We start from the raw sequence: 27,815 nt of genomic DNA on the forward strand, positions 1-27,815 counted from the left end.
AAACGTTGCTGTCCGAGTTGCGCTGCCCCACCATTAGCTTCACAAAAACAACATTTCACTGTCTGCCTCACCATTAGCATGCATTAAATATCATGAAGTTGCTGTATATGCACGGTAGATACGAACTAATCCCGCCGCAGATGCTAGTAATTATAAGCGCAAGTACCCTTTTAACAACATGATAAGTGTTAATGACTGCCATATGATAGGAAGTTGCAGGAATCAAAGATATATGACTAAATAGCATTACAAAAAAATTTTTTTCTAATTATTTGTTCATGGCATTTGGGCTTCGCTGGCAAGGCCAGCATTTATTGCCCATCCCTAATTGTCCTTCAAAAGGTGGTGGTGAGCCGCCTTCTTGAACCGCTGTAGTCCGTGTGGTGAAGGTTCTTCCACAGTGCTGTTAGGTAGGGAGTTCCAGGATTTTGACCCAGCGACGATGAAGGAACGGCGATATATTTCCAAGTCGGGATGGTGTGTGACTTGGAGGGGAATGTGCAGGTGGTGTTGTTCCCATGTGCCTGCTGCCCTTGTTCTTCTAGGTGGTAGAGGTCACGGGTCGAAGAAGCCTTGGCGAGTTGCTGCAGTGCATCCTGTGGATGGTACACACTGCAGCCATGGTGCGCCGGTGGTGAAGGGAGTGAATGTTTAAAGTGGTGGATGGGGTGCCAATCAAGCAGGCTGCTTTGTCCTGGATGGTGTCGAGCTTTTTGAGCATTGTTGGAGCTGCACTCATCCAGGCAAGTGGAGAGTATTCCATCACGCTCCTGACTTGTGCCTTGTAGATGGTGGAAAGGTCTTGGGGAGTCAGGAGGTGAGTCACTTGCTGCAGAGTACCCAGCCTCTGACCTGCTCTTGCAGCCATAGTATTTATGTGGCTGGACCAGTTAAGTTTCTGGTCAATGGTGACCCCCAGGATGTTGATGGTGGGAGATTTGGCGATGGTAATGCTGTTGAATGTCATGGGGAGGTGGTTAGATTCTCTCTTGTTGGAGATGGTAATTGCCTGGCACTTGTCTGGTGTGAATGTTACTTGCCACTTATCAACCCAAGCCTGGATGTTGTCCAGGCCTTGCTGCATGCGGGCACGGACTGCTTCAAGAATTTAGCAAGTAATTTCAAATGAAGCATTAAGATAAACAATTAACTTTAATATGAAGTATCAGAAGTGACCATTTATGGACATGACAGGAAGTCACAGGAAACAAAGATATATGTCTAAAAATCTGTATGCACAACAATTGACTATATATATTTTGGATGCAACATTTCAGAATGCATCAAGCAAGTGCAGTGCAAGTTGTATTGTACCATCTATGGTATCACACCGACTAGGCTTACAGCATCAATATACAATACACTTTTGATCACTGTATACTGTTCTTCTTTCAGAAGGCGGTGTTAACAAATACAAACAATTAAGGATTGAGGATGATGCACCACAGATTAGAGTTTATCCCCTTCAACGAGGCAGGGTCACAAAACAGATAGTAAGAGCAACAAAAAGAGAGTATGAAAAGAAACTTGCAAGGGATATCAAAACCAACACGAAGAACTTTTATAGTTACATTAGGAAAGAGCATGTTGGCCCCTTAAAAACTGAAAGTGGTGATATTGTCATTGACAATGGGGAAATGGCAGACATGTTGAATCATTCATTTGCGTCAGTATTTACAGTCGAAAAAGAGGATAGCATGCCGGAAATTCCAAGAAAACTAATATTGAATCGGGGACAGGGACTCAATAAAATTAACATAAGTAAAGCAACAGTAATGAAGAAAATAATAGCACTAAAGAGTGACAAATCCCCAGGACCAGATGGTTTCCATCCCAGGGTTTTAAAGGAAGTAGGTGAGCACATTGCAGATGCCCTAACTATAATCTTTCAAAGCTCTCCAGATTCAGGAACTGTCACTCTAGATTGGAAAATTGCACATATCACTCCACTTTTTAAGAAAGGAGAGAGAGAGGGAAACCGGGGAATTATAGACCAGTTAGCCTAACATCTGTTGTGGGGAAAGTGCCGGAGTCTATAATTAAGGATAGGGTGACTGAACACCTCGAGAATTTTCAGTTAATCAGAGAGAGCCAGCATGGATTTGTGAAAGGTAGGTCATGCCTGACAAACCTGATTGAATGCTTTGAAGAGGTGACTAAAGTAGTGGCGAGGGGAATGTCAATGGATGTTATAGAAGTTACAACATGGAAACAGGCCCTTCGGCCCAACATGTCCATGTCGCCCAGTTTATACCACTAAGCTAGTCCCAATTGCCTGCACTTGGCCCATATCCCTCGATACCCATCTTCCCCATGTAACTGTCCAAATGCTTTTTAAAAGACAAAATTGTACCCGCCTCTACTACTGCCTCTGGCAGCTCGTTCCAGACACTCACCACCCTTTGAGTGAAAAAATTGCCCCTCTGGACCCTTTTGTATCTCTCCCCTCTCACCTTAAATCTATGCCCCCTCGTTATAGACTCCCCTACCTTTGGGAAAAGATTTTGACTATCGACCTTATCTATGCCCCTCATTATTTTATAGACTTCTATAAGATCACCCCTTAACCTCCTACTCTCCAGGGAAAAAAGTCCCAGTCTGTCTAACCTCTCCCTGTAAGTCAAACCATCAAGTCCCGGTAGCATCCTAGTAAATCTTTTCTGCACTCTTTCTAGTTTAATAATATCCTTTCTATAATAGGGTGACCAGAACTGTACACAGTACTCCAAGTGTGGCCTCACCAATGCCCTGTACAACTTCAACAAGACATCCCAACTCCTGCATTCAATGTTCTGACCAATGAAACCAAGCATGCTGAATGCCTTCTTCACCACCCTATCCACCTGTGACTCCACTTTTAAGGAGCTATGAACCTGTACTCCCAGATCTCTTTGTTCTATAACTCTCCCCAACGCCCTACCATTAACGGAGTAGGTCCTGGCCCGATTCGATCTACCAAAATGCATCACCTCACATTTATCTAAATTAAACTCCATCTGCCATTCATCGGCCCACTGGCCCAATTTATCAAGATCCCGTTGCAATCCTAGATAACCTTCTTCACTGTCCACAATGCCACCAATCTTGGTGTCATCTGCAAACTTACTAACCATGCCTCCTAAATTCTCATCCAAATCATTAATATAAATAACAAATAACAGCGGACCCAGCACCGATCCCTGAGGCACACCGCTGGACACAGGCATCCAGTTTGAAAAACAACCCTCGACAACCACCCTCTGTCTTCTGTCGTCAAGCCAATTTTGTATCCAATTGGCTACCTCACCTTCGATCCCATGAGATTTAACCTTATTTATATGGACTTCCAGAAGGCATTTGATAAGGTCCCACATAAGAGACTGTTAACTAAGATAGAAGCCCATGGAATCGAGGGAAAAGTACGGACTTGGTTAGGAGGTTGGCTGAGCGAAAGGCGACAGAGAGTAGGGATAATGGGTAGGTACTCACATTGGCAGGATGTGATTTGTGGAATCCCGCAGGGATCTGTCTTGGGGCCTCAATTATTCACAATATTTATTAACGACTTAGATGAAGGCATAGAAAGTCTCATATCTAAGTTTGCCAATGACACAAAGATTGGTGGCATTGTAAGCAGTGTAGATGAAAACATAAAATCACAAAGGGATATTGATAGATTAGGTGAATGGGCAAAACTGTGGCAAATGGAATTCAATGTAGGCAAATGTGAATTCATCCACTTTGGATCAAAAAAGGATAGAACAGGGTACTTTCTAAAATGGTAAAAAGTTAAAAACAGTGGATGTCCAAAGGGACTTAGGGATTCAGGTACATAGATCATTGAAGTGTCAAGAACAGGTGCAGAAAATAATCAATAAGGCTAATGGAATGCTGGCCTTTATATCTAGAGGACTAGAGTACAAGGGGGCAGAAGTTATGCTGCAGCTATACAAAACCCTGGTTAGACCGCACCTGGAGTACTGTGAGCAGTTTTGGGCACCGCACCTTCGGAAGGACATATTGGCCTTGGAGGGAGTGCAGCGTAGGTTTACTAGAATGATACCCGGACTTCAAGGGTTAAGTTACGAGGAGAGATTACACAAATTGGGGTTGTATTCTCTAGAGTTTCGAAGGTTAAGGGGTGATCTGATCGAAGTTTATAAGATATTAAGGGGAACAGATAGGTTGGATAGAGAGAAACTATTTCCGCTGGTTGGGGATTTTAGGAGTAGGGGGCACAGGCTAAAAATTAGAGCCAGACCTTTCAGGAGTGAGATTAGAAAACATTTCTACACACAAAGGGTGGTAGAAGTTTGGAACACTCTTCCGCAAATGGCAATTGATGCTAGATCAATTGCTAAATTTAAATCTGAGATAGGTAGCTTTTTGGCAACCAAAGGTATTAAGGGATATGGGCCAAAGGCAGGTACATGGAGTTAGATCACAGATCAGCCATGATCTTATCAAATGGCGGAGCAGGCTCGGGGGCTGAATGGCTTACTCCTGTTCCTATATTCCTAGTGAACATAATAGGCAGGGTGGGCTTACATGGTATGATGTAGGGTGAAGTTGTTAAATGCAGCCAATTTCCTGGTTTATATTATCAAATGTTACATTTACATATGCACAATGACTAAGAATTAACACTAAATATGAATCGAAAGTGCTGCAGCAATATTGATCGGTCTACATACTCATATCCAAGGGAGCAGAAGCCAGCTTCTCCCGCTCCTCTCTCTTTCAATACTGCCATCACCTTTCCTCAAAAAAACCTGCCCTTGACCCATCAGTCCTCCCTAACTACTGGAGATCAATAACATCCCTTTCCTCTCTAACAATTCTGACTGTGCCATCATTGCGCCCAGTTCTCTCAAAACTCCCTATTTGAAATGCTTCAGTCTAGGTTATACCCTGGTCACAGTGCTGAGATCATCCTGGCTGAAGTCCTGAAGGACATTCTCTGCGATTGTGATCACAGTGCATTATCTCTCCTTGTCATCTTCATGCTCTCCAACGTTTGATATGGTCAATCATACCATCCTGCTCCATCACCATTCCTCTGCTCCATTCATACTTATCATAAGAAAAACAAAGCCAGCTCAGCTCCAGAAATGACTTCTCTTCCTGTCCCTACACAGTAATTCAAGAATCTATCTTTGGCCCTCCCCCTCTTCCTCATCTACGTGACTCCTCAGTGACTTAATCATCAAGCACAGGGTCAACTTCCAAATGTACGCCATTGACCCACAGTTCTACCTTTCCACCACTTCAAAGAATCTTGCAGCATAGAAGGAGGCCATACGGTCCATCATGCCTGTGTCAGCTCTTTGAATGAGCTATCCAACTCCCCTGCTCTTTTCCTTCAGCCCTGCAAATTTTTCCTTTTCAAGTAAATATCCAATCCCTTTTGAAAGTTACTATTGAATCTGCTTTCACTATGCTTTCAGGTAGTGCATTCCAGATCATTACAACTCGAGTAAAGGTCAGGCCAAGTTAAGGAATAAGGGTAACATAACAGTCAGGGAACAAATACGGTTATAGAACACAAGTACAAATTGACTGTTAAAAACAAAAGGGAGGGGAACAATTACTATAAACAAATTAAACTGCCTGTACAACAATGTGCACAGCATCCGAACCAAAATGGGGGAACTGGAGGCAATAAGTCATAGCGAGGAGCCAAATGTAGTAGGGATAACTGAAACATGGTTACATAAAGAACAGGGCTGGCAGTTAAATATTGCAGAATATAATATATTTAGAAAGGATAGGGAAGGAAGGAGATGGGGTAGCTGTACTAATTAGAGACAGCATAGTGGCAATAGAAAAATGGGACATAAGTAAGGTTAAGATAGAAACAGAATCCGTATGGATTGAGACAATGGATAAGAAGGGATCGATCACGTTAATAGGTATATTCTACAGACCACCTAACAGTGGAAGGGAAATGAAGGAAGAATTATGTAGACAAACCTATGAAATGAGTAAAAAACATCGAATAATAATCATGAGCTATTTCAACTAACCCCAAATAAACTGGCAAGAACAGATAGGGAAAGGAGAAAAGGGAATGGAGTTTTTACAGGACTCCTTTCTTACCCAGCATGTGAGAAGCCCAACAAGACAGGAATCACTACTGGATCTTGTAATGGGAAAAGAACCAGAGCAGATAAGAGCAGTAAGCATGGGGGAACATCTAGGCAATAGCGATCATAACAGAATAAGGTTTAAAATAATGATTGAGAAAGACACGCGTAAGACAAAGACTGAAGTGATAGATTGGAAAAAAGCTAATTCTGAGAGGATGAAAATGGAACTAGGACAGGTAAGGCAAAAGAAGCAAAGGTTAAATAGTGATCAGCACAGGAATTTGATGGGGTTAAAGGGTATATACTTCAATGCAAGGAGTATTACAAACAAAGCAGATGAGCAAAGAGCATAGATAGACACATGGCAGCATGATATCATTGTTATAATGGAAATCTGGCTTAAAGAGGGGGATAATTGGCAGCTCAATATCCCTGGATATAGAGTTTTTAGGCAGGATAGAGTGGGTGATAAAAAAGGGGTAGCATTATTGGTTAAAGAATCAACTACAGTTGTGAGAAGAAATGATATGCTAAATGGATCATCAGCCGAGGCCATATGGGTTGAGCTAAGAAATAAAAAAGGGGCAATCACACTACTAGGAGTGTACTATAGACCCCCGAATAGCGAAAGGGAGATAGAAGAATATGTAGGCAAATTTCCAAGTGCAAAACTAAGAGGGCAATAATAGTTGGGGACTTCAACTATCCTAACATCAACTGGTTTTCAAATAGTGTGAGGGGCACAGAGGGCGCAAAATTCTTGATCGGTGTCCAGGAGAACTTTTTTAGCCAGTACGTGACAAGCCCAACAAGAGGGGATGCAATTCTAGATTTAGTCCTGGGAAATGAAGATGGGCAAGTGGGTGAAGTGACAGTGGGTGACCATATTGGGGATAGTGACCACAATTCAGTTAGTTTTAGCATTTTTATGGAAAAGGACAGAGTTAAATCAGGAGTAAACGTTTTAAATTGGGGGGAGGCAAATCTTACAGAACTAAGAGGTGATTTGGCAGAAGTGGACTGGACACAACTACTTGAGGAGAAATCAGTGGAAAGCCAGTGGGAGGCACTAAAAAGTGAAATTCTACGGGTACAATGCAGACACGTCCCCTCAAAGAAAAAGGGTGGCACTGCCAAATCTAGAGCCCACTGGTTGTCTAGAAGTATACGGGGCAAGATAAAGCTGAAAAAGAAAGCTTATGATTGTCACAGAAAACTAAATACTGCAGTAAGCCTAGGAGTATAGAAAGTACAGGGATGATGTAATAAAGGAAATAAGGAGAGTAAAGAGAGGGCATGAAAAAATATTAGCTAGTAAGATTAAAGAAAACCCAAAGATGTTTTATCAGTACATTAAGAAGAAGAGGATAGCTAAGGAAAAGGTGGGACCTATCAGGGATGATAAGGGTAACTTGTGTGTAGAAGCAGAGGATGTGGGTAGGGTTTTAAATGAATATTTTGTCTCCATATTCACAAAGGAAAGGGATGATACGGACGTAGTAGTTAAAGAGGAGAGGTGTGAAATATTGGATAAGGTAAACATAACGAGAGAGGAAGTACTAGAGGGACAGGATTCCTTGAAAGTTGATAAGTCACCAAGGCCGGATGGATTGTTTCCTAGGCTATTGAAGGAAGCCAGGAAGGAAATAACGGATCTCAAAGGATCATTTTCCAATCCTCACTAGATACAGGGGATGTACCGGAGGACTGCAAGGCTGCAAACGTAGCACCATTGTTTAAAAAGGATACGAGGGAAGGGCCGAACAATTATAGGCCGATCAGTCTTACCTCGGTGATGGACAATTATTAGAATCAATTCTGAGAGATAGGATAAACTGTCACTTGGAAAGGCATGGTTTAATCAGGGATAGTCAGCATGGATTTGTTCAGGGAAGGTCATGCCTTACAAATCTGATTGAATTCTTTGAGGAAGTGACAAGGAGGATTGATGAAGGTAGTGTAGTGGTTGTTGTCTACATGGATTTTAGTAAGGCATTTGACAAGGTCCCACATGGCAGACTGGTCAGAAAGGTAAAAGCCCATGGGATATAGGGAAATGTGGCCAACTGGATCCAAAATTGGCTCAGTAACAGGAAACAAAGGGTAAAAGTCGATGGATGTCTTTGCAAATGGAAATCCGTTTCCAGTGGTATGCCACAAGGCTCAGTGTTCGGTCCCTTGCTGTTTGTGGTATTAATGATTTGGACTTGAATGTAGGGGGCATGATTGGCAAATTTGCAGATGACACAAAAATTGGCCGTGTAGTTGATAGTGAAGAGGATAGCTGTAGATTCCAAGAAGATATCAACGGGTTGGTGGAGTGGGCGGAAAAGTGGCAAATGGAGTTCAACCCGGAGAAGTGTGAGGTAATGTACTTAGGGTGGGCAAACAGTAAAAGGGAATACGCAGTAAACAGGAATATATTGAGAGGGGTAGAGGAAGTGAGAGACCTTGGAGTGCATGTGCACAGGTCCCTGAAGGTGGCAGTACAGGTAGATAAGGTTGTGAAGGCGGCATACGGAATGCTCTCCGTTATTAGCCGAGGGATGGAATTAAAACGCAGAGATGTAAGGATGGAACTGTATAAAACACTGGTAAGGCCACAGCTGGATTATTGTGCGCAGTTCTGGTCACCACATTACAGGAAGGATGTAATTGGTCTGGAGAGAGTGCAGAGAAGATTTACAAGAATGTCGCCAGGGCTTGAAAATTGCAGCTATGAAGAGAGATTGGATAGGCTAGGGTTGTTTTCCTTGAGCAGAGGAGGCTGAGGGGTGACTTGATTGAGGTGTACAAAATTATGAGGGGCCCCAGATAGAGTAGACAGGAAGTACCTGTTTCCCCTAGCGGAGACTTCAAGAACTAGAGGACATAGATTTAAGCTGATTGGCGGAAGGATTAGAGGAGTCATGAGGAAAAACTTTTTTACCCAGAGGGTGGTGAATGTATGGAATTTGCTGCCTGAATTGGTGGTAGAGGCAGGGACCCTCAACTCTTTTTAAAAGTACCTGGACCTGCAGCTAAAGTGTGTAAGCTGCAGAGCTACGGACCGGGTGCTGGAAGGTGGGATTAGAATGAGCACCTGGTTGTTCTTCGAGCCGGCGCGGACACAATGGTCCGAATGGCCCCCAAGTGTGCTGTATGTTTTTTATGATTCTATGGTTCTGTAGGTAAACTGGAAAAAAAATTGACAGAAATGGAACAGGAGTGGCTAATATTTAAAATGATCAATAGAGTTCAGGAGAAGTATTTCCTCTAAAAAGCAAGAACAAACTAGTCAATAATGAAAAACCATGGATGAATAAAGAGATAAGGGTAAAATTGGAATAATCTAAGTACATAGACAATAAAGGAGAGGATAACAAAAGAGAATACGAAGAGGTTAGGAAAGACAGCAAAAAAACAATTAGGAAAGCAAAGAGGAACTATGAGATTAAATTGTCAAGGAATATAACAATAAATAGTTGTGTTTTACAGACACAAATAAGAAAAAATAAAATCAGAGTAGGGATAGAGCCACTAAGGGATGCATACGATCAACTCACAGGTAATGACAGCGAAATGGCAGAAATATGAAATAGTTACTTTGCCTCCATATTTACCAAGGAGGCTAACAAGGTGGGCAGGAGATTAGAAGAAATCAAAAAAGATATTAAAACATTTAAGATAGAATGGGGAGGTGGGGGGGGGGTGAGATATTTGATAAACTAATCAAACTTAGGGAAGATAAGACCCCTGGTTCAAATTGGCAACGCAGGTTAATAAGGTCATAAAAAAGGCAAATCAAGCACTACGGTTCATTTCGAGAGGGATAGAATTGAAAAGCAAAGATGTTATGTTAAATTTGTATTGAACCTTCGTTAGACCACAAGGCGTATTGTGCACAGTTCTGGTCTCCATATTATAGAAAGAATGTAGAGGCATCGGAGAGGGTACAAATAAGATTCACAAGGATGATAACCAGAACTGAGAGGATATCCTTATCAGGAAAGACTGAATAGACTGGGGCTCTTTTCTCTAGAAAAGAGAAGGCTGAGGAGTGACCTGATGGAGGTCTTTAAGATAATGATCAAGTTTGATAGGGTAGACGTAGAGAAAATGTTTCCACTTGTGGGGGCGTCCAAAACTAGAGGTCATAAATATAAAATAGTTGCTAATAAATCCAAACTTCTTCATCCAAAGAGTGGTAACAAATATAGAAACATAGAAAATAGGAGCAGGAATAGGCCATTCGGCCTTTCGAGCCTGCGCCGCCATTCAACATGATCATGGCTGATCCTCTAACTCAATACCATATTCCCGATCTCTCCCCATACCCCTTGATGCCTTTTGTGTCTAGAAATCTATCTAGCTCGTTCTTAAATATATTCAGTGACTTGGCCTCCACAGCCTTCTGTGGTAGAGAATTCCAGAGGTTCACCACCCTCTGAGCGAAGAAATTTCTCCTCACCTCAGTCCTAAATGTCCTACCCCGTATCCTGAGACTGTGACCCCTCGTTCTAGAGCCCCAGCCAGGGGAAACATCCTCCCTGCATCCAGTCTGTCTAGCCCTGTCAGAATTTTATACGTTTCAATGAGATACCCTCTCATTCTTCTAAACTCCAGAGAATACAGGCCTAGTCGACCCAATCTCTTCTCATAAGACAGCCCTGCCATCCCAGGAATCAGTCTGGTGAATCTTTGCTGCACTCCCTCTATGGCAAGTATACCCTTTCTTAGGTAAGGACACCAAAACTACACACAATACTCCAGGTGTGGTCTCACCAAGCCCCTGTATAACTGCAGTAAGACATCCCTACTCCTGTACTCAAATCCTCTTGCAATGAAGGCCAACTTACCATTTGCCTTCCTAACTGCTTGCTGCACCTGCTTGTTTGCTTTCAGTGACTGGTGTACAAGGACACCCAGGTCCCTTTGTACATCAACATTTCACAATCTATCACCATTTAAGTAATTGACCAGAAACTTAACTGGACCAGCCATATAAATACTGTGGCTACGAGAGCAGGTCAGAGGCTGGGTATTTCTGTGGCGAGTGACTCACCTCCTGACTCCCCAAAGCCTTTCCACCATCTCCAAGGCACAAGTCAGGAGTGTGATAGAATACTCTCCACTTGCCTGGATGAGTGCAGCTCCAACAACACTCAAGAAGCTCGACACCATCCAGGACAAAGCAGCCCGCTTGACTGGCACCCCATCCACCACCCTAAACATTCACTCGCTTCACCACTGGTGCACTGTGGCTGCAGTGTGTACCATCCACAGGATGCACTGCAGCAACTCGCCAAGGCTTCTTCGACAGCACCTCCCAAACCCGCGACCTCTACCACCTAGAAGGACAAGAGCAGCAGGCACATGGGAGGAACACCACCTGCACGTTCCCCTCCAAGTCACACATCATCCCGACTTGGAAATATATCGCCGTTCCTTCATCGTCGTTGGGTCAAAATCCTGGAACTCCCTTCCTAACAGCACTGCGAGAGAACTGTCACCACACGGACTGCAGCGGTTCAAGAAGGCGGCTCACCACCACCTTCTCAAGGGCAATTAGGGATGGGCAATAAATGTCGGCCTCGCCAGCGACGCCCACATCCCATGAACGAATTTTTAAAAAAAGGCAGGCTACTGGGCGACAAAGCTTGTCCTCTCATGACATGGTTCATGACTCCAGTCAGGAACGCACGTAAATGTGCACAGCAGGCCTACAAGGAGAGTCATGCTGCCACAAGGAACATCATAGTGCACTATAGGCATCCTCAAGCAACGCTTCCACTGCCTGGGCCACTCTGGAGGAGCCCTGCGATACTCAGCTGAGCGGGTATCAAGATTTGTCGTTATGAGGGAACAGCTCTTGCCACTGTCTATCAGGCGAGAACCTGAGGAGCAGGAGGAGGAGGAGGAGGAAGAGGGGGAAGTGCATCAGAAAGTGGAGGAAAAGGAAGGGGGGCTACAAACTAGACAGGCCCTTTCTGCCAGGGCTCTGCGTGATCAGATTATTAATGAGCAATACCAGTAACCTGAAATACACCTCACCATTCACAAACAGTCGCACACTCCTTACCTTTTCTCTCTCACATGACCATCAACTCATCCTCCATACCATTATACAATGGTTCCTCCCTCAGCGCATCACAGAAATAAAAATCACCACCAAATGCAAATTCAAATGCACATTTATAAATGAACACCTGAAATTATGCAAACAAAATGAGACTATTCACCCTTGTGCATTCCCTTAGTGACCGTCTTTCGTGTGCCTTTACCTATCCCAGTGGCTGGAGCATGTGTGGTGGGAGGCTGCTGATCTTCCATTGAACAAAGTGTAGATGGCCTTGGAGGATGACTTTGAGCAGCTCTGGGCCGAGAGGGCCCGGCTTCAGACTGCACCATCTTGGCCTGGGCTGCAGCCGTCTGGGCTGGCTGGCCGACAGGCAACAGCAAGGGTGCTGGCGCAGTGGCAGGGGTGGGACCAGGAATGCTGTCATCCTGAAAGAGGACAGCAGGTTCTTCTTCCATGGAGCCACTGCTGCTCTCCTGGGGTGGCATCTCAGCAATCCTGGTGATCTGTTGGAGAACAGATTGCTGGACTGCTGTGATGCCCTAAAAGCCCCTTTCAACAGTGGCACCCACAGCCATGATAGCAGCAGTCTGAGCTTCCAAGGCTGCAGTCTGAGATTCTAATGCAGCAGTCGGATCTTTGATGGAAGCTGTTTGTGCTGCAATGGAAGCTGCGACATCCATCATCAGATGCTGCATCAAGGTGGGTTCCACAGGTGTGCTGATGGAGGTGACCACCTGTTCCATATTGGAAAGGATGGGCTTCAACTCTGCGCAAAGCCCGGTGTCAAGTTGGAGCTGGACTCCTCCTGCGCAGGCTTTCTAGTGCACCAAGCATTTGGTTGTGTACACCCATCAGCCTTCTTCTATAGCCTGGCCCATCAAAGTCCTCTTCTGAATCCTCTGCAGCAGAACTGGTGTGCAACCTCACCCTTCCGGCGAGCTGGCACCTGTGGTATCCTTTCCCTCTGGTAGGTGGGTGGTGGGGTGTGTAGTGCATTGAGCAGTGGATGACGCTAGTGGTGCAGTTGGTAGGATATGCTACTTGAAACTTGAACTCACTGACCTTGTCAACTTGTGTTAAATCATTGAACTTGCTCCTGCACTGCATTCATGCTCTTGGAGCTATGCTCCTGGCATTTATTTCCTCTGCTACTTCCTACCACTGCCTCTTGAGCATATGTCTGGAGGGCCTCCTGCTCCCCTATGGATACAGGATGCCCCTCCTTCTCTCCACCTCTTGCACCAAGGCCTTTAGTGCATCATCAGAGAACCTTGGTACACGCTCTCCTGCAGGCACAGCCATTCTTCAAAGTATTAGAGCGCTGAATCACTTCACAAACAACTCCCACCACTTCGTGTAGCCACAATGCACCTCCCCTTTAATTGGTGCAGACTGCTTTTAAGAAGCGCGAGCCACTCACGATATCAGGGCCCCCTGCTGATGCCTGCAGCCAATCAACAGTGCAGGTAGTGCTGGCTGCATGCAGCAATCATTTAAAACAGCAGGCAGCACGAATGTAACGTGCTGCCTGCATCTCAATGACCGGGCGCAGGTTAATCGCGTATCATTTTCAGGGGTTATCCAGTTTAACCCCCCCTTAAGTCCAAAATCACCTAAAACAAAAGCAAAATACTGTGGATGCTGGAAATCTGAAATAAAAACAGAAAATGCTGAAAACACTAAACAGGTCAGGCAGCACCTGTTCCTCCCTAGCATGCTAAACTTATCATATGTCATGACTCAAAGTGCTCATAAAATGTATCGCAGAGTATTATTTTCAGAAAGAAATATAACTAATTTGGATTTGAATGACAACACTATCTGCTTCCATTGTTTCATAGATTTACCACTCAGTCACTGAAATAATGTTTCTGCAGATACATTTTTAATTTACCCCCTTTCAAGTGCAGGTCATGTCCTCTGGTTCTATTGTTCTGGACAAGGTGAAATAGCTGGTCATGGATGACATTGTCTAATTTCTTTAGACTCCTAAAAACAGCAATCTTATTACATCTCAGTCTGTTCCTTTCCAGTGAGAACATCCCCAATTTATGTAATCAATCCATCCCCTCAAATCAATCTGGTTGCCCTTTTCTGTATCCTTTCAATAGCTGCAATATCCTTTTTGTACTATGGCGACTCGAACTGCATACAGTATTCCAAGTGCATTTGCACCAATGATTTATAGAGTGGCAGGATTACCTCACTATTTCGCTCAATATTGACCTTTTAATAAATCCCCAAATCTGATTCACTGCCACCGTGCACTGTTGTGATAGTTTCAATTTATTGTCAATCAGGATCCCCCAGATATCTTTCATTTTCCACACACATTATGTTCTCACCATTTAAGTAATAGTCCCTTCCTGGATTTTTTGCCCCCACGTGAAGCATTTTGCGTTTCTCGACACTGAATTTCATCTGCCACATTTCTGCCCAATTCTCTAGTATATTCAAATCCCTCTGTATCTCATCCTGTTCGGCTTTACAGTCTATCACCTTCTTTAACTTTGTATCATCTACAAATTTAGCAATTGTGCTTTTGACTCCTAGCCCCAGATCATTTTTGAAGATATTATACAAAAAGAGGTCCCAAATCGACCTCTGTGGGACCCCATTGGTAACATTCTCCCAGGTTGATGATGATCCCTGTACCACCACCCTTTGATGGTGGAATGGCCTCTTTCTGTGCTGCAAACTGCTATGGATTTCCTGGTTACACATCTGCCAATGCAGCACTGGATACTGCACCCATGCTATCATGTGCACAGAAGTAATGCTCTATAACTGTGTAGGTACCCTGTTCCTTGTACCAGCTTTTATTGTGTGCTATACCCAAAACATTTGCTAGAATTCCAAGGTTGCAGAATTTTGCACAGTTCTCTTAATTGATCTTCAACAAGGCACAAATTGGATGTATCCAGGACTTTCACTAATGGTTACACTTGATTTTGTAAATAAGAATTTCAGAAGAAGCTCATGAAAATTTAGTTAGTGTAAATTCCACAAATTCCTTCATTAAAGCTCAATTTGTGTACTCACTTCAGCAGAATATCTACTAAAATTGAAAAGATACAAAGAATAGTCTGTCCCTGCACAAGGATAATGCGCAAATTCATAAAGCATTAAAAAAAAGCTCAAGTTGTGGGATAAATTTAACTAAAGGAAATTTTCCTGCTAAGAAATGTATTTAAGAGCAATAATGGGTTAAGAAATCATATATTTGTATTCCTTTAACTTCCTTGGCAAAAGAACCAAAGACGACATGAGGAAAAACTTTTTTTTAACGCAGCGAGTTGTTATGATCTGGAATGCGCTGACTGAAAGGGTGCTGGAAGCAGATTCAATCGTGACTTTCAAAAAAGAATTGGATAAATACTTGAAGGGAAAAAATTTGCAGGGCTATGGGGAGCAGCAGGGTGATGTGACTAACTGGGTTGCTCTTGCAAAGAGCTGGCATGGGCTCGATGGGCCAAATGGCCTCCTTCTGTGCTGTAACCATTCTATGATTCTATAATAAATATAGCTTTTTTCTCTATGTTAAAATGAAAACATTGTAGCTATCTCTTTAGAAAATTATTTTAAAAAGGAGAGTCATTATGGTAAGTGTGAATACAAGATCAAATCTAGCTATAAATCATAGAATCCCAATAATGTGACTTTATCAGACCGTGCAATAAATTTTTTTTAAGAGTGATTTTGAATCCTTGTCTGGGTAAGTATGTCAATAATGGATGGTCCATTTAAACAGGCCATGTTTTCAACAGATGAAAGATTTAAAAGCAAAGTAGTCACACACCATGACAAGAGCTTAAAAAGGTATCCTTGAAAGTTTAAACATTAAATAGAGGTTTGAGATAACACTTGACTAATCCAGTAGTGCTACTGTTTACTTCAGTTACACGTGCTTGGCATTCCAGTTGTTTTCAAATGCATTAAAGATGTAATACGCTTTTGCTGATTGCAAGATATTAAGGTAATTATCACCCATTAAGCTGTAAAGATAAGCAAATATACTTTCAAAGCAATTCACCATTAATCTTTTATAAAATTATATATGCTTACCCTAAATCCTCTATGCAGTCGATCTTTCATAACACCAATGAATTCTTTGTAACTTAGTTGATCATCTTTGTCTACATCAAAGATTTTGAAGACCGTGTTCACCAAATGTGGAGAAAGCTTTAGGCCTGTGGCCACATATACAGCACGCTTGAACTCATCTATATAAACATGTCAAACAAAGAATTAAAAGTGAGAAGCCACCTTATAAGTTACTAATCAGCATAGGTTTGAAAACCTCAGTTTTTTTGACCAAATTAGAAACACAAATTTTAAAAACTACTTCTCTACTGACATTTTTTTTTAAAATGAACCTTCAAAATTGTATGTGTTTTGCAAAAGTTAATGGTAGAATAAAGAGAAAGGTAGTCTTTTCTGATATTATATTACATTTCACATCTAAGAAAATATGACTTTAATGTGCAATGATATTTTCAAAAAATGATCAACAATATTGGACTATAAGTCCAAGATTTAGGAACTGAATAAGACTTTCAGAAATGCTTGCAGCTTACTATAAATTAAAAATATTGTCAAACAAATTCTGTTCTAGTTACTGTCTTTGATAAACAATTACAATAACCATTTTATTAACTATCACACATTTCCTTGTAATTTTCTGCCCAAAACTGGTATTACTGCAGAGTCAGTCAAGTGATGCTATACACATCATCTTCCATTATATCCTCTACCTACCACATTCAGGACACCAGTCAGTTAACCTTAGGAAAACTAAAAAAAAAATTATGGTCTGCGTATAATACAAAAAAATGTCTGAGCTCAATGCAGTAATTCAGTCCTACAATTCTGATTTATCAGAACTAGCTTTTCTCTACTTAGAAAATAAAATTGAAGACTAGTCAAAAATGGGGGCAAAATACTGTTTAAAAGGTCAGAGTAAACGATTACTTAAGACAACACTGTAAACCAGTGCTAAAAGGCATCAAAACAAATGTTAGTTTCCACTTCCAGGGGAGACCAGAACTAGAGGCAATAAATATAAGATAGTCGCGAACAAATCCAATAGGGAATTCAGGAGAAACAACTTCACCCAGAGAGTGGTAAGAATGTGGAACTCACTGCCACAAGGAGTAGTTGAGGCAACTAGCATAGATGCATTTAAAGGGAAGCTAGATAAACACATGAGGGAGAAGGGACTAGAAGGATATGTTGATAGGGTTAGATGAAGGGTGGGAGGAGGATCACGTGGAGCATAAACACCAGCATGGACCTGTTGGCCTAAATGGCTTGTTTCTGTGCTGTACATTTTTTGTAATTCTTTGTAATTGCTTCGCTATTCATTATTTAAAATTCTGCCAGTGGGCCAATTTTTTAAATAGACACACAAAGTGGGGAAAGATGAGCAAAGCCTGCTTTGTTAAGCAAAGCACACAAGCTGAAAAAACCTTTTATGAACAAAATTACTTTTTCCTCCCACATGAACTTGTTCTTATGAAAACAATCTGAAATGAATGCACCAAACACTATACAATTTTGCTCACCTTGCCCAATCGATCGATTTGCAAAATTATACATTTGCATTGCAATGGCAAAGTCCTCCAAGTTATTCAGGAATTGAAAAAAAGATCTGAATTCATCAAAAGTGATGCCCTAAAATGCAAACAATATGTAATAAGTAATTATCAAGTGAAACATTAGGTGACTCAAGTAGTATATAGGTGTCAATTAAGAGACCTTTAATTGTAACTGATCGGGTACTATATTTGATTTATTGTTGTGGGGTTCCATATCTAACACTTCATGTGTGATATGACCCAGCAATAGAAGGTTAATATTAGACTTGATGATCACACACAGAGTGAAAAATCTCTGAAGGTCAGCAAACTTTCCACAGATCAGGTCAAAGATTCTTTCACCTGTTCTTTTCGACACAATTCAGCTGAAACAAAATTTTGAAAAAAAACACACCCTTTAATGAGTGCCAAGTACTAATTGTTTACTTACAGCACTCAGCAACTTTTAGTGTCTATAAATATAGTCCTCCAAGGCAGATCTTTTGACTTTTGACACCAAATAAAAGATTTGCCCATGTCTGTCTACAAATCTCAACCTTTAGAACATTGCACAACTCCACCCACTATTTCATGTATATACTTTTGAAGCCAAGAAAGGTAATTACAATCTCTAGTTTGTCAGTTACAAACTAGATAAAAGAAAATTAAACTTAAAAAGCATTTTCATACTAAAGTGAGAAAACATAAAAGACACTGCAAAAACGAATTAAATGGAAGAAACCTCAGCCAATTATCACCTTCACCCAGCTTTTTGGTGTGGCTAAGTATCAGTGAGCAGGAAACACCAGATAAGAAGAAATGTATAATATTGCATAAGTATTAGTGACTTTCATATCAATAAAGTTTCATTTCTGCATTCTACACCATATTTTATTCCACAGAATAGTTTGAAAACTACTGTACAGTTTTCAAATGTAACATTTCAATAAAGTTAAACAGAAAGGTCAACAGTCTTTATATAAAAAACTTTACATTTTTCGTGCTAGTAGGTTTGTTTGAACCAAGCTCCATCCCCAGCTGAGCGGAAGGCAGACACCTTGCTCCTGGTCTACTGCCAATAGTGCTCATAAACTTATCGTTACGTCAGACTTTGCTTAGTGGTAGCACTCTCACCTCTGAGTCAGAAGGTCGTGGGTTCAAGCCCCACTCTAGAGAGTTGAACACATGATCTAGGCTGCCACTTCGGTGCAGTACTCTGAGTGCTGCACTGTCGAAGGTGCCGTTTTTTTCAATGAGACGTTAAACTGAGGCTCCATCTGCTCTCTCAGGTGGATGTAAAAGATCCACCTATGACACTATTCTAGGACGACCACAGGAGTTGTCCTGGCCAACATTTATCCCTCAACCACCAAAACAGATTATCAGGTCATTATGTCATTGCTGTTTGTGGGACCTTGATATGCTCAAATTGGCTGCCGTAATTGCCTACATTACAACAGTGACCACACTTCAGAAATACTTAATTGGCTGTGAAGCACTTTAAAGTGTCCTAAGATCGAGAAAGGCACTAATAAATGCAAATTCTCTCTTTATTTTAAGCTAGCTGTTGTGGAATGCATTAGAGTGCCCCATTGTGGTTCTTCCTCTTGCCTTGTGGAGAATCTTATTACAATAACACAGCTGAGATTCAGAAATAACCATTTTATGTATTATGGGGAAAGTCATGTCCAACCAATCCATGTTGCAGAACAATCCCTCATATCCACTTCATTGGCAGTAGTATTTTAACAAGTGTAAATGTGACAAAGTTACCAGCTTCAAAACTGGAGATTATATTTTATTCTGCAGCCAAATCATTTCAAGCTCAGTTGCTAGTTATAAAATTCAAATTGCCATAAAGTGGAAGTATTATGAATATATTCTCAACAAACTAGCTTAATTGACTATTTAACATTAAACAGCAACTCATTTTTTCAACTTCCTATAAATATATATTGGAATTTATCAGAAAATAAAACAATATTGTTAATTAGAATTTCTGAAATAATTTTAAAATAGTCCTTCCATTCATTAGTTTTTAGTAATCCATTTCCCTGCAGTCCTACTTCTAAATCATCCAGGCTCAAAGAGACATTTATGAACTTGACATAGCTGGGCAAAGAGATATTAAGGTTTCATAAGCTTTTACAATAACATTGTGTCAGTCGCATGCATTAAGTCTGACAGTGAATTGAGAGTAAAAAAGAAACATGTGAAGTCCAAGCTTATCAAAAACAGTATCCTTAACTACAGGGGTGTGAACGGATAAGGGGATATGAAAGGTTATGAGAATTTTTGGTAGGGCATAAAAATAACTTTTAGGGCCACTTATATAATCAATAATGGCCCAGGTATACACTTGCAGAGGTCTGTCTCCAACTTTACATATTTCAGACAGAAATTGGGTGGAGGTGGAGAAATGAAAGCCACTGACTAAAAATGCATGTACTTAGCGGGCGAATGCTAAAGATGCCACATAGCTTTTCCACTTTGTTTTTAATTTAATTGCATTTGAAGAATGACGGAAATCGGAGAAGGAGGAGTATTAAGTCAGAAAAGAGTAAAGACTGAGGGGGTAACCAAAGAGAATGATTGAACACACAACATGATTAGAGAACAACTTAGAAATCCAGAGAAAGAAAAAAGAGAAAACATTACAGAATGATAGGATGAATTAAAAACAGACATCTAGAGAAAATGAAATTAAAAACTTGCCTTTCCCATCTTCAGGATGTCACAAAGTGCTTGACAGTCAATTCATTGCTTTTGAAGTGCAGTCCCTGTTGTTTTGTAGGTACACATGGAGGAGGGCAAATTTCAGTGAGTTAAAAAGGGATCTTGCCCAGGCAGATTGGAATCAAAAATTGGTAGGCAAAACTGTAATTGAACAATGGGAGGCCTTCAAAGAGGAGTTGGTTTGGGTACAGAGTAGACACATCCCTACGAGGGATGGAGGAAGGAAGGGTATCCAAAGCTGGAGCTCCCTGGATGACTAAAGGTATAGAGATTAAAATGAAACAGAAAAAAAAAGGAGGCTTATGACAAATGTAAGGTTCATAATACAGTAAAGAACCAGGCTGAATATAGAAAGTACAGAGGAGATCTAAAAAAGGGGACAAGAGCAGCAAAGAGAGAGAGTATGAGAAAAGTTTAGCGGCTAACATAAAATAGAACCTAAAAGTCTTTTATAAACATATAAATAATAAAAGAGTAGTCAAAGGAAGCGTTGGACTGACTAGGGACAAAAAAGATCTTCTTGTGGAGGCAGAGAGCATGGCTGAGGCACTAAATGAATACTTCGCACCCGTCTTCACTAGAGAAGAGGATGCTGCCATTGTAGCAGTAAAGGAGGAGGTAGTAGTGATATTGTATAGGATAAAAATATAGATAAAGAGGAGGTACTTAAAGATTGGCAGTACTCAAAGTAGAAAAGTCACCTGGTCCAGATAGGATGCATCCTAGGTTACTGAGGGGAGTAAGGGTGGAAATTGTGGAAGCTCTGGCCACAATCTTCAAATCCTCCTTAGATATGGGTATGGTGCCGGAGGACTTCAAATGTTACACCTCTGTTCAAAAATGGGGAGAGGGATAAACCCAGCAATTACAGCCAGTCAACCTAATGTTGGTGGTGCGGAAAGTTTTAGAGACAATAATCTGGGACAAAATTAATTGGCACTTGGGAAAGTATGGGCTAATAAATGAAAGTCAGCACAGATTTGTTAAAGGAAAATCGTGCTTGACTAACTTGATTGAGTTTTTTGATAATGTAACAGAGGGTTGATGTATCAGTGTGGTTGAAGTTGTGTATATGGACTTTCAAAAGGCATTTGATAAATTGCCACATAATAGACTTGATAGCAAAATCAAAGTCCATGGGATTAAAGGGACAGTGGCAGCATGGATACAAAATTGGCTAGATGACAGAAAGCAGAGAGTAGCGGTGAACGGTTGTTTTTCAGGTTGGAGGGAAGTATACAGTGGTGCTCCCCAGGGGTCAGTATTGGGACCACTGCTCTTTTTGATATATATTAATGACCTGTACTTGAATATAGTGAGTATAATTTCAAAGTTTGCAGATGACACGAAACTCAGAAATGTAGTAAACAATATGGAGGATAGTAGCAGACTTCAGGAGGACATATACAGACTGGTGAAATGGGCAGACACATGGCAGATGAAATTTAAAGTGTGAAGTGATGCCTTTTGATAGGAAGAATGAGGAGAGGCAATATAAACTAAATGGTATAATTTTAAAGGGGGTGCACATACACAAATCTTTGAACGTGGCAGGACAAGTTGATACGGCTGTTTAAAAAGCATACGGGATCCTGGGCTTTATTAATAGTGGCACAGGATACAAAAGCAAGGAAGTTATGTTGAACACTTATAAAACATTGTTTAGGCCTCAGCTGGAATAGTGTGTTCAATTCTGCGCACCACAAGGTCTTAGAGAGGGTGCAGAAAAGATTTACTAGAATGATACCAGCGATAAGGGACTTCAGTTATGTGAAGAGACTGGACATGCTGGGGTTGTTCTCCTTAGAACAGAGAAGGTTAAGGTGTTCAAAATCACGAACGGTTTTGACAGAGTAAATAGGAGAAACTATTTCCAGTGGCAGAAGGGTCCGTAACCAGAGGACACAGATTTAAAGTGATCGGCAAAAGAGCCAGAGGCGACATGAGGAAACATTTTTTTTTAACGCAGTGAGTTGTAATGATCTGGAACGCATTGCCTGAAAGGGTGGTGGAATCAGATTCAATAGTAAACTTTCAAAAGGGAATTGGATAAATACTTGAAGGGAAAAAATGTACAGGGCTATGGGGAAAGAGCAGGGGAATGGGACTAATTGGATAGCTCTTTCCAAGAGTCGAAATAGGCACCATGGGCTGAATAGCCTCCTCCTGTGCTGTACCTACTATAGAAATCATAGAAAGGTTACAGCATGGAAGGAGGCCATTCGGCCCATCGAGTCCGTGCCGGCTCTATGCAAGAGCAATCCAGCTAGTCCCACTCCCTTGCCCTTTCCCCGTGACCTTGCAAATTTTTTCTTTCAAGTACTTATCCAGTTCCCTTTTGAAGGCCGTGATTGAATCTGCCTCCTCCTAACCACTCGCTGTATAAAAAGTTTTTCCTCATGTCACCTTTGGTTCTTTTGCTAATCACCTTAAATCTATGTCCTCTGGTCCTTGGCCCTTCCGCCAATGGAAACAGTTCCTCTCTATCTGCTCTGTCTAGACCCTTCTTGAGTTTGAATACCTCTACTATGATACATGGTAGCTAATTTGTGCACAGCAAAGTCCCACAAGAACAATGAGATAAATGACAGTTAAACTGTTTTTTGGGGATGCCTTTTGAAGGATGAATGTTGGCCAGGACACCAGGAGGACTCCCTGCTCTTCTTTGAAAATGTGCAATAGAATCCTTTATGCCAACCTGGATCGACAATTTGGCTTAACGCCTCATCTAAAAAGGTGACACATCCCAATAGTCCAACACTCTCTCAGTACTGCAATGAATTGTCAGCCTAGTTCAAGTCCTGGAATGGGCTTCACCCCATAACCTTCTGACTCAGAGGGGAGAGTGCTGAGCCAAGGTGACTGTTACTACATAATGAAAGTGAGAAAATATTACAGAAACTGTAAAAATAAAGAGGGAGCGCAAGCACAAAAAATCAGAAGTGAGAATATTTTATAAAACTAGAGAATATAATAGCCAGAGAGGAAAAAATGCAGAACCATTTCTTGTTGGACAAAAACAGTATTTGATAAATGTTGTTGTATAAAATGGCATAGTTTCCATTTTGATTATTATAACAAATATCATTTTGGGCAAGTGAAAAATATTGGGCTACTTTAACTAACTGTTGAGCTACAAGTATGCTGCAATTCTGATACCACTTACTTTAGTCATGCTGTGGTCAGAGCATTGGTGAGAGAAGAGAAACAGATGCTATTGGGGGTGGGGGTAGTAAGACCTGGGGAGTGGGAAAGAGGCCCTCTTAGGCATCCGGGTGTGTGAGTGAGCAATACCTTGTTGCGGTGATTGGGTGAGCAAGGGCAGATAGACAGGCAGAAAGACAGACAAGCACTCTGTTGAGCATAGTTGAAAAGAGAGAGGGAGAAGTATCCTGTTGAGGGTGAAGAACGAATCTATTTAGGGAGAGGAGGAGCAGGAGAAAGAGACGGGTAAAAATCCTGTTGAGATGGCAACTTTGACTCTGCTGTAGGAAATGGATTGCTGTCAGAGCTTAGTACCACATTATACAGCAATACTGCCTCCATCTCATGCAGGGAATTTAAAAGGAAATGATAAACATATCTAAATTTTAAAAAATCTAAAATATTGTATACTAACTTAAACACGCCAAACTGTACCTCTGTCCAAATTGAAATTTTAGCAGTTTACTCAATGAAAAAGGAACAGAATTTTAAAGATGGTTATTTTATGCAAGATGAGGCTATGAACTTAAAACGTAGTCCTAAATCACTATATGTAATGTTGTCTTCTTTACAAAACAAAACAGATTTTTCTGGTTTCACAAGTTTAACTGTCAACATTGTTAATATGTAACAATTTAAAGAAAATAAAACTGTTTACACATTTTTCTAAGATAGATTAACCTGATCCTTTTATAAACAAAAACAGAAGGAATATATCCAAAGCATCCCACGCCCGAAGGACTACTTGTAACACCAGCTCTATTGATTTGCACTGATGCATTTACCTACTGCAAGATTTTTCTATTGCTCAGATACCCCATTGATAACAGACATCTGTTATCAACAAATGAGGTGATGAGCAATAAGGCTCTTTACTATTCTTAGCAGCTGAATTCTTTCAAAACATCTCCATCTACTGATAAGAGCCTCTCAATCATCAATAAACTTTTACCAATAATCTAATCACTGGTCAATTAAAGAATTGGATGGCTTGAAAGGAGGAACACAATTATTTTCTTTTAAAGGGCAATATTGAGTTGAGACAATATTTTGGAAGTGATAAAGTATTTCAGTGTTTCTGTAAATTGAAAGATTTTCTGAATATAAAGGCTGTACAAGAGAATCAAAATGGATTAAAAATAATATATTCTTCTACTTTTGTTTGATCATTTTCATACTGGTGGATCTCCCATGACAGTGAGCACAATGAAACAGTATTTTATAATATGGGCATGCTATGGTTCAACAAATAACCTCCCAGCAGCACTGCCAGTGGCACCATCCCCTCCCTCACAACAAGGCTTTACTCTCTCTACCTCAATAGTTTCACACATTCCACTCCACAAAATAAGGCAATGTGACCAATGACTTGTTGCACTTTGTCTGTCAACCCCACATGTGCAAAATAAAGTTTTGTTGCTGCTTTAGTGATGACTTTTAAAACATTTCAGTACTGCACTTTGCTCACTTTCACCAGCCTCTGTTTTGATAACTGCTTGATGAGTTAAGAACACAAGAAAAGGAACAGGCCCTTCAGCCCTTCGAGTTTGCTCTATCATTCTTATCTAAGATCTATACTTTAAAGCGCAATGCCTTACCTAATTCTGCATCCGTTAATACCCTTACTTGCCAAATAAGTATCCATCTTCATTTTAAAATCCTCAATTGATTTTGCATCTATGGCCTTCTGGGGCAGTACATTCCACATTCTCACAATTCTTTGTATGATTTGCTTTTAAGTGGCTTAAATTGAATTCTAAGATTATGTTCCCTTATTTAGGATTCCCCAAGTAGAGGTAACAGTCATCCTATATCTATCTGTTGAAATCCCTTAAAGACCTCAATCAGATCACATCTTAACCTCCTCATTTCCAGGACATATAACTTGTGTTATATTTTGGGGTTTTTAAGCGCTAGATATTTCCTTGGGTTCAGCGTCACTGGCCATTCCTGCAAGTGGAACTTACAACCACATGAAGCAGAACGTACCTTCCCATTCCTAATATCTAACTAAATTTAGCGATACCCAAAAATCGAACAGAGAACCCTCCACTGTCCTCCAGCTTCGGCTAATAGGTAGCAAGTAACATTTGCGCCACACAAGTGCCAGGCAATGACCATCTTCAATAAGAGAGTCCAACCACCTCCCCATGACATTCAATGGTATCACCATCATCGAATCATCCAACATCAACATCCTTGGGGGGGCTCAGAAACTCAACTGGACCACCCACATAAGTGCTGTGCTTACTAGAGCAGGTCAGAGGCTGGGCATTCTGCGGCGAGTGACTCACCTCCTGACTCCCCAAAGCCTCTCCACCATCTATAAGGCACAAGTCAGGAGTGTGATGGAATACTCTCCACTTGCCTGGATGGGCGAAGCTGCAACAACACTTAAGAAGCTCAACACCATCCAGGACAAAGCAGTTTGCTTGATCAGCAGCCCAACCACTCCTTCAAACATCCATTCCCTCCATCACTGGTGCACCATGGCTGCAGTGTGTCCTACCTATAGGATGCACTACAGTAACTAGTGAAGACTTTGACAGCACCTCCCAAGCCCACGACCTCCACCACCTAGAAGTACAAGGGCAACAGGTGCATGGGAACACCATCATCTCCAGGTTCCCCTCCAAGTCACACACCATCCTGACTTGGACATATATTGCAGTTCCTTCATCATAGCTGGGTCAAAATCCTGGAACTCCCTACACAACAGCATTGTGGGAGTACCTTTACCAGTTGGTCTTCATGGGTTAAAGAAGGCGGCTCACCACCACCTTCTCAAGGGCAACAAATGCTGGTCTTGCCAGCAACGCCCACATCCCAAGAATGAATAAATAAAAAGCTTACTGAATATAGGACGTGTCTTCTGTGGATGGAAGAAAATATGGGATCAGACATCAGACTGTGCCTCAGGCTATAAACCACTAGACAAATTTACTGAGCATTAAATTAAGCAAATGAACAGTACTGAACAGAGTGTATTTACGGTAATTACAAACTTTACTGATCTCCTTGAAATGTCAAAAGCTATAAAGACACTTCTTCTGTAGTAACATTCAATATTAACCATAATTCCTTCAACTCTTAATGCAGCTATGTGCTACCATGAAGATGCTGGCTACCCCTGTATTGCTACTGGCTTCAGGCTGACTGCAGTCTTCATGCAATACTGCCCAAGATACATCTCCAAGTTCCTTTGATGTTATCCCAGAATAAACAGAAATAAAAGTGTATATCTCATAACTACATTTAGGTGGGCAGAGATTTAACAGGATTCAAAGCAGGATTTGCTCACATCACACAAATAAAAATTAATTGTAAACAGCCCTACAGGATTCTAGTGATTCAAACATTTTGAACAACTTGTTAACACATTCAGAAATTCTTAAGGGACACTGCTGGACAGATCATATATTAGCATATTAAACCACCTTTTGTTCCACAGGAACAACCTACAGAGGCATATTAATGCATATGAAATGACCTACGGTTTATGACTGTCACACTCATTCCATCCTACATATTTGCCACCACTTGATGAATCAGCTATTGTACCAAAATATTGCAATAAATAATCCATTATGAACAAAAATGCTTCATTTTTCTCACACCAAGTTTACTCCGTCTCTCATCATAAATCAGTCCCTTCATTTCAATTATCATCCTGCCATGGCATCGCTGAATTTTCTCCAAGGCCAATATTATCTTTTGTAAGGTGGCACCCAAATCTGAACATGACCTTGCAAATGAGGATTGACCAGTGCTCAGTTTAGTTACAGCAGTACTTCCTTGCTTTTATATTCAAAATGTTGTGTCATTCAAAATGCCTTCCTGGCCCCCATGTTAACTGATATTGTTGAAGGTTCCCCCTCCCCTTCAAATCTGTCATCATCACCCCACTCCTCAAAAAAAAACACCCATGACCCCTCTGTCCTTGCAAACTACCGTCCCATCTCCAACCTCCCTTTCCTCTTCAAAGTGATTGAACGTGTTGTTGCCTCCCAAATCCATTCCCATCTTTCCCGGATGTTTGGATCCCTCTAAACAGGTTTCTGCAACTGCCACCACAATGAAATGGCCCTTATCAAAGTCATAAATTACATCCTATGTGACTGTGACGATGGTAAACCATCCCTCCTCATCCTTCTCGACCTGTCTGCAGCC

At 41.3% G+C, this 27,815-nt stretch overlaps 1 protein-coding gene across 3 annotated transcripts in view; it reads right to left on the reverse strand.

Moving 5' to 3' along the window:
- LOC137323490 (calcium uptake protein 3, mitochondrial-like) overlaps positions 1-27,815 on the reverse strand; it is a 208,633-nt gene that overhangs the window by 37,918 nt on the left and 142,900 nt on the right. For all 3 annotated transcript variants that reach the window (XM_067987021.1, XM_067987012.1, XM_067987002.1), the window contains 2 exons: positions 17,694-17,802; positions 16,195-16,352 (listed from right to left, as the gene is read on the reverse strand). In XM_067987021.1, coding sequence (XP_067843122.1) covers positions 16,195-16,352; positions 17,694-17,802 — 267 coding nt within the window. The remainder of the gene's footprint in view (positions 1-16,194; positions 16,353-17,693; positions 17,803-27,815) is intronic.

The sequence above is a fragment of the Heptranchias perlo genome, chromosome 1 (assembly GCF_035084215.1).
Source record: "Heptranchias perlo isolate sHepPer1 chromosome 1, sHepPer1.hap1, whole genome shotgun sequence".
NCBI lineage: Eukaryota > Metazoa > Chordata > Chondrichthyes > Hexanchiformes > Hexanchidae > Heptranchias > Heptranchias perlo.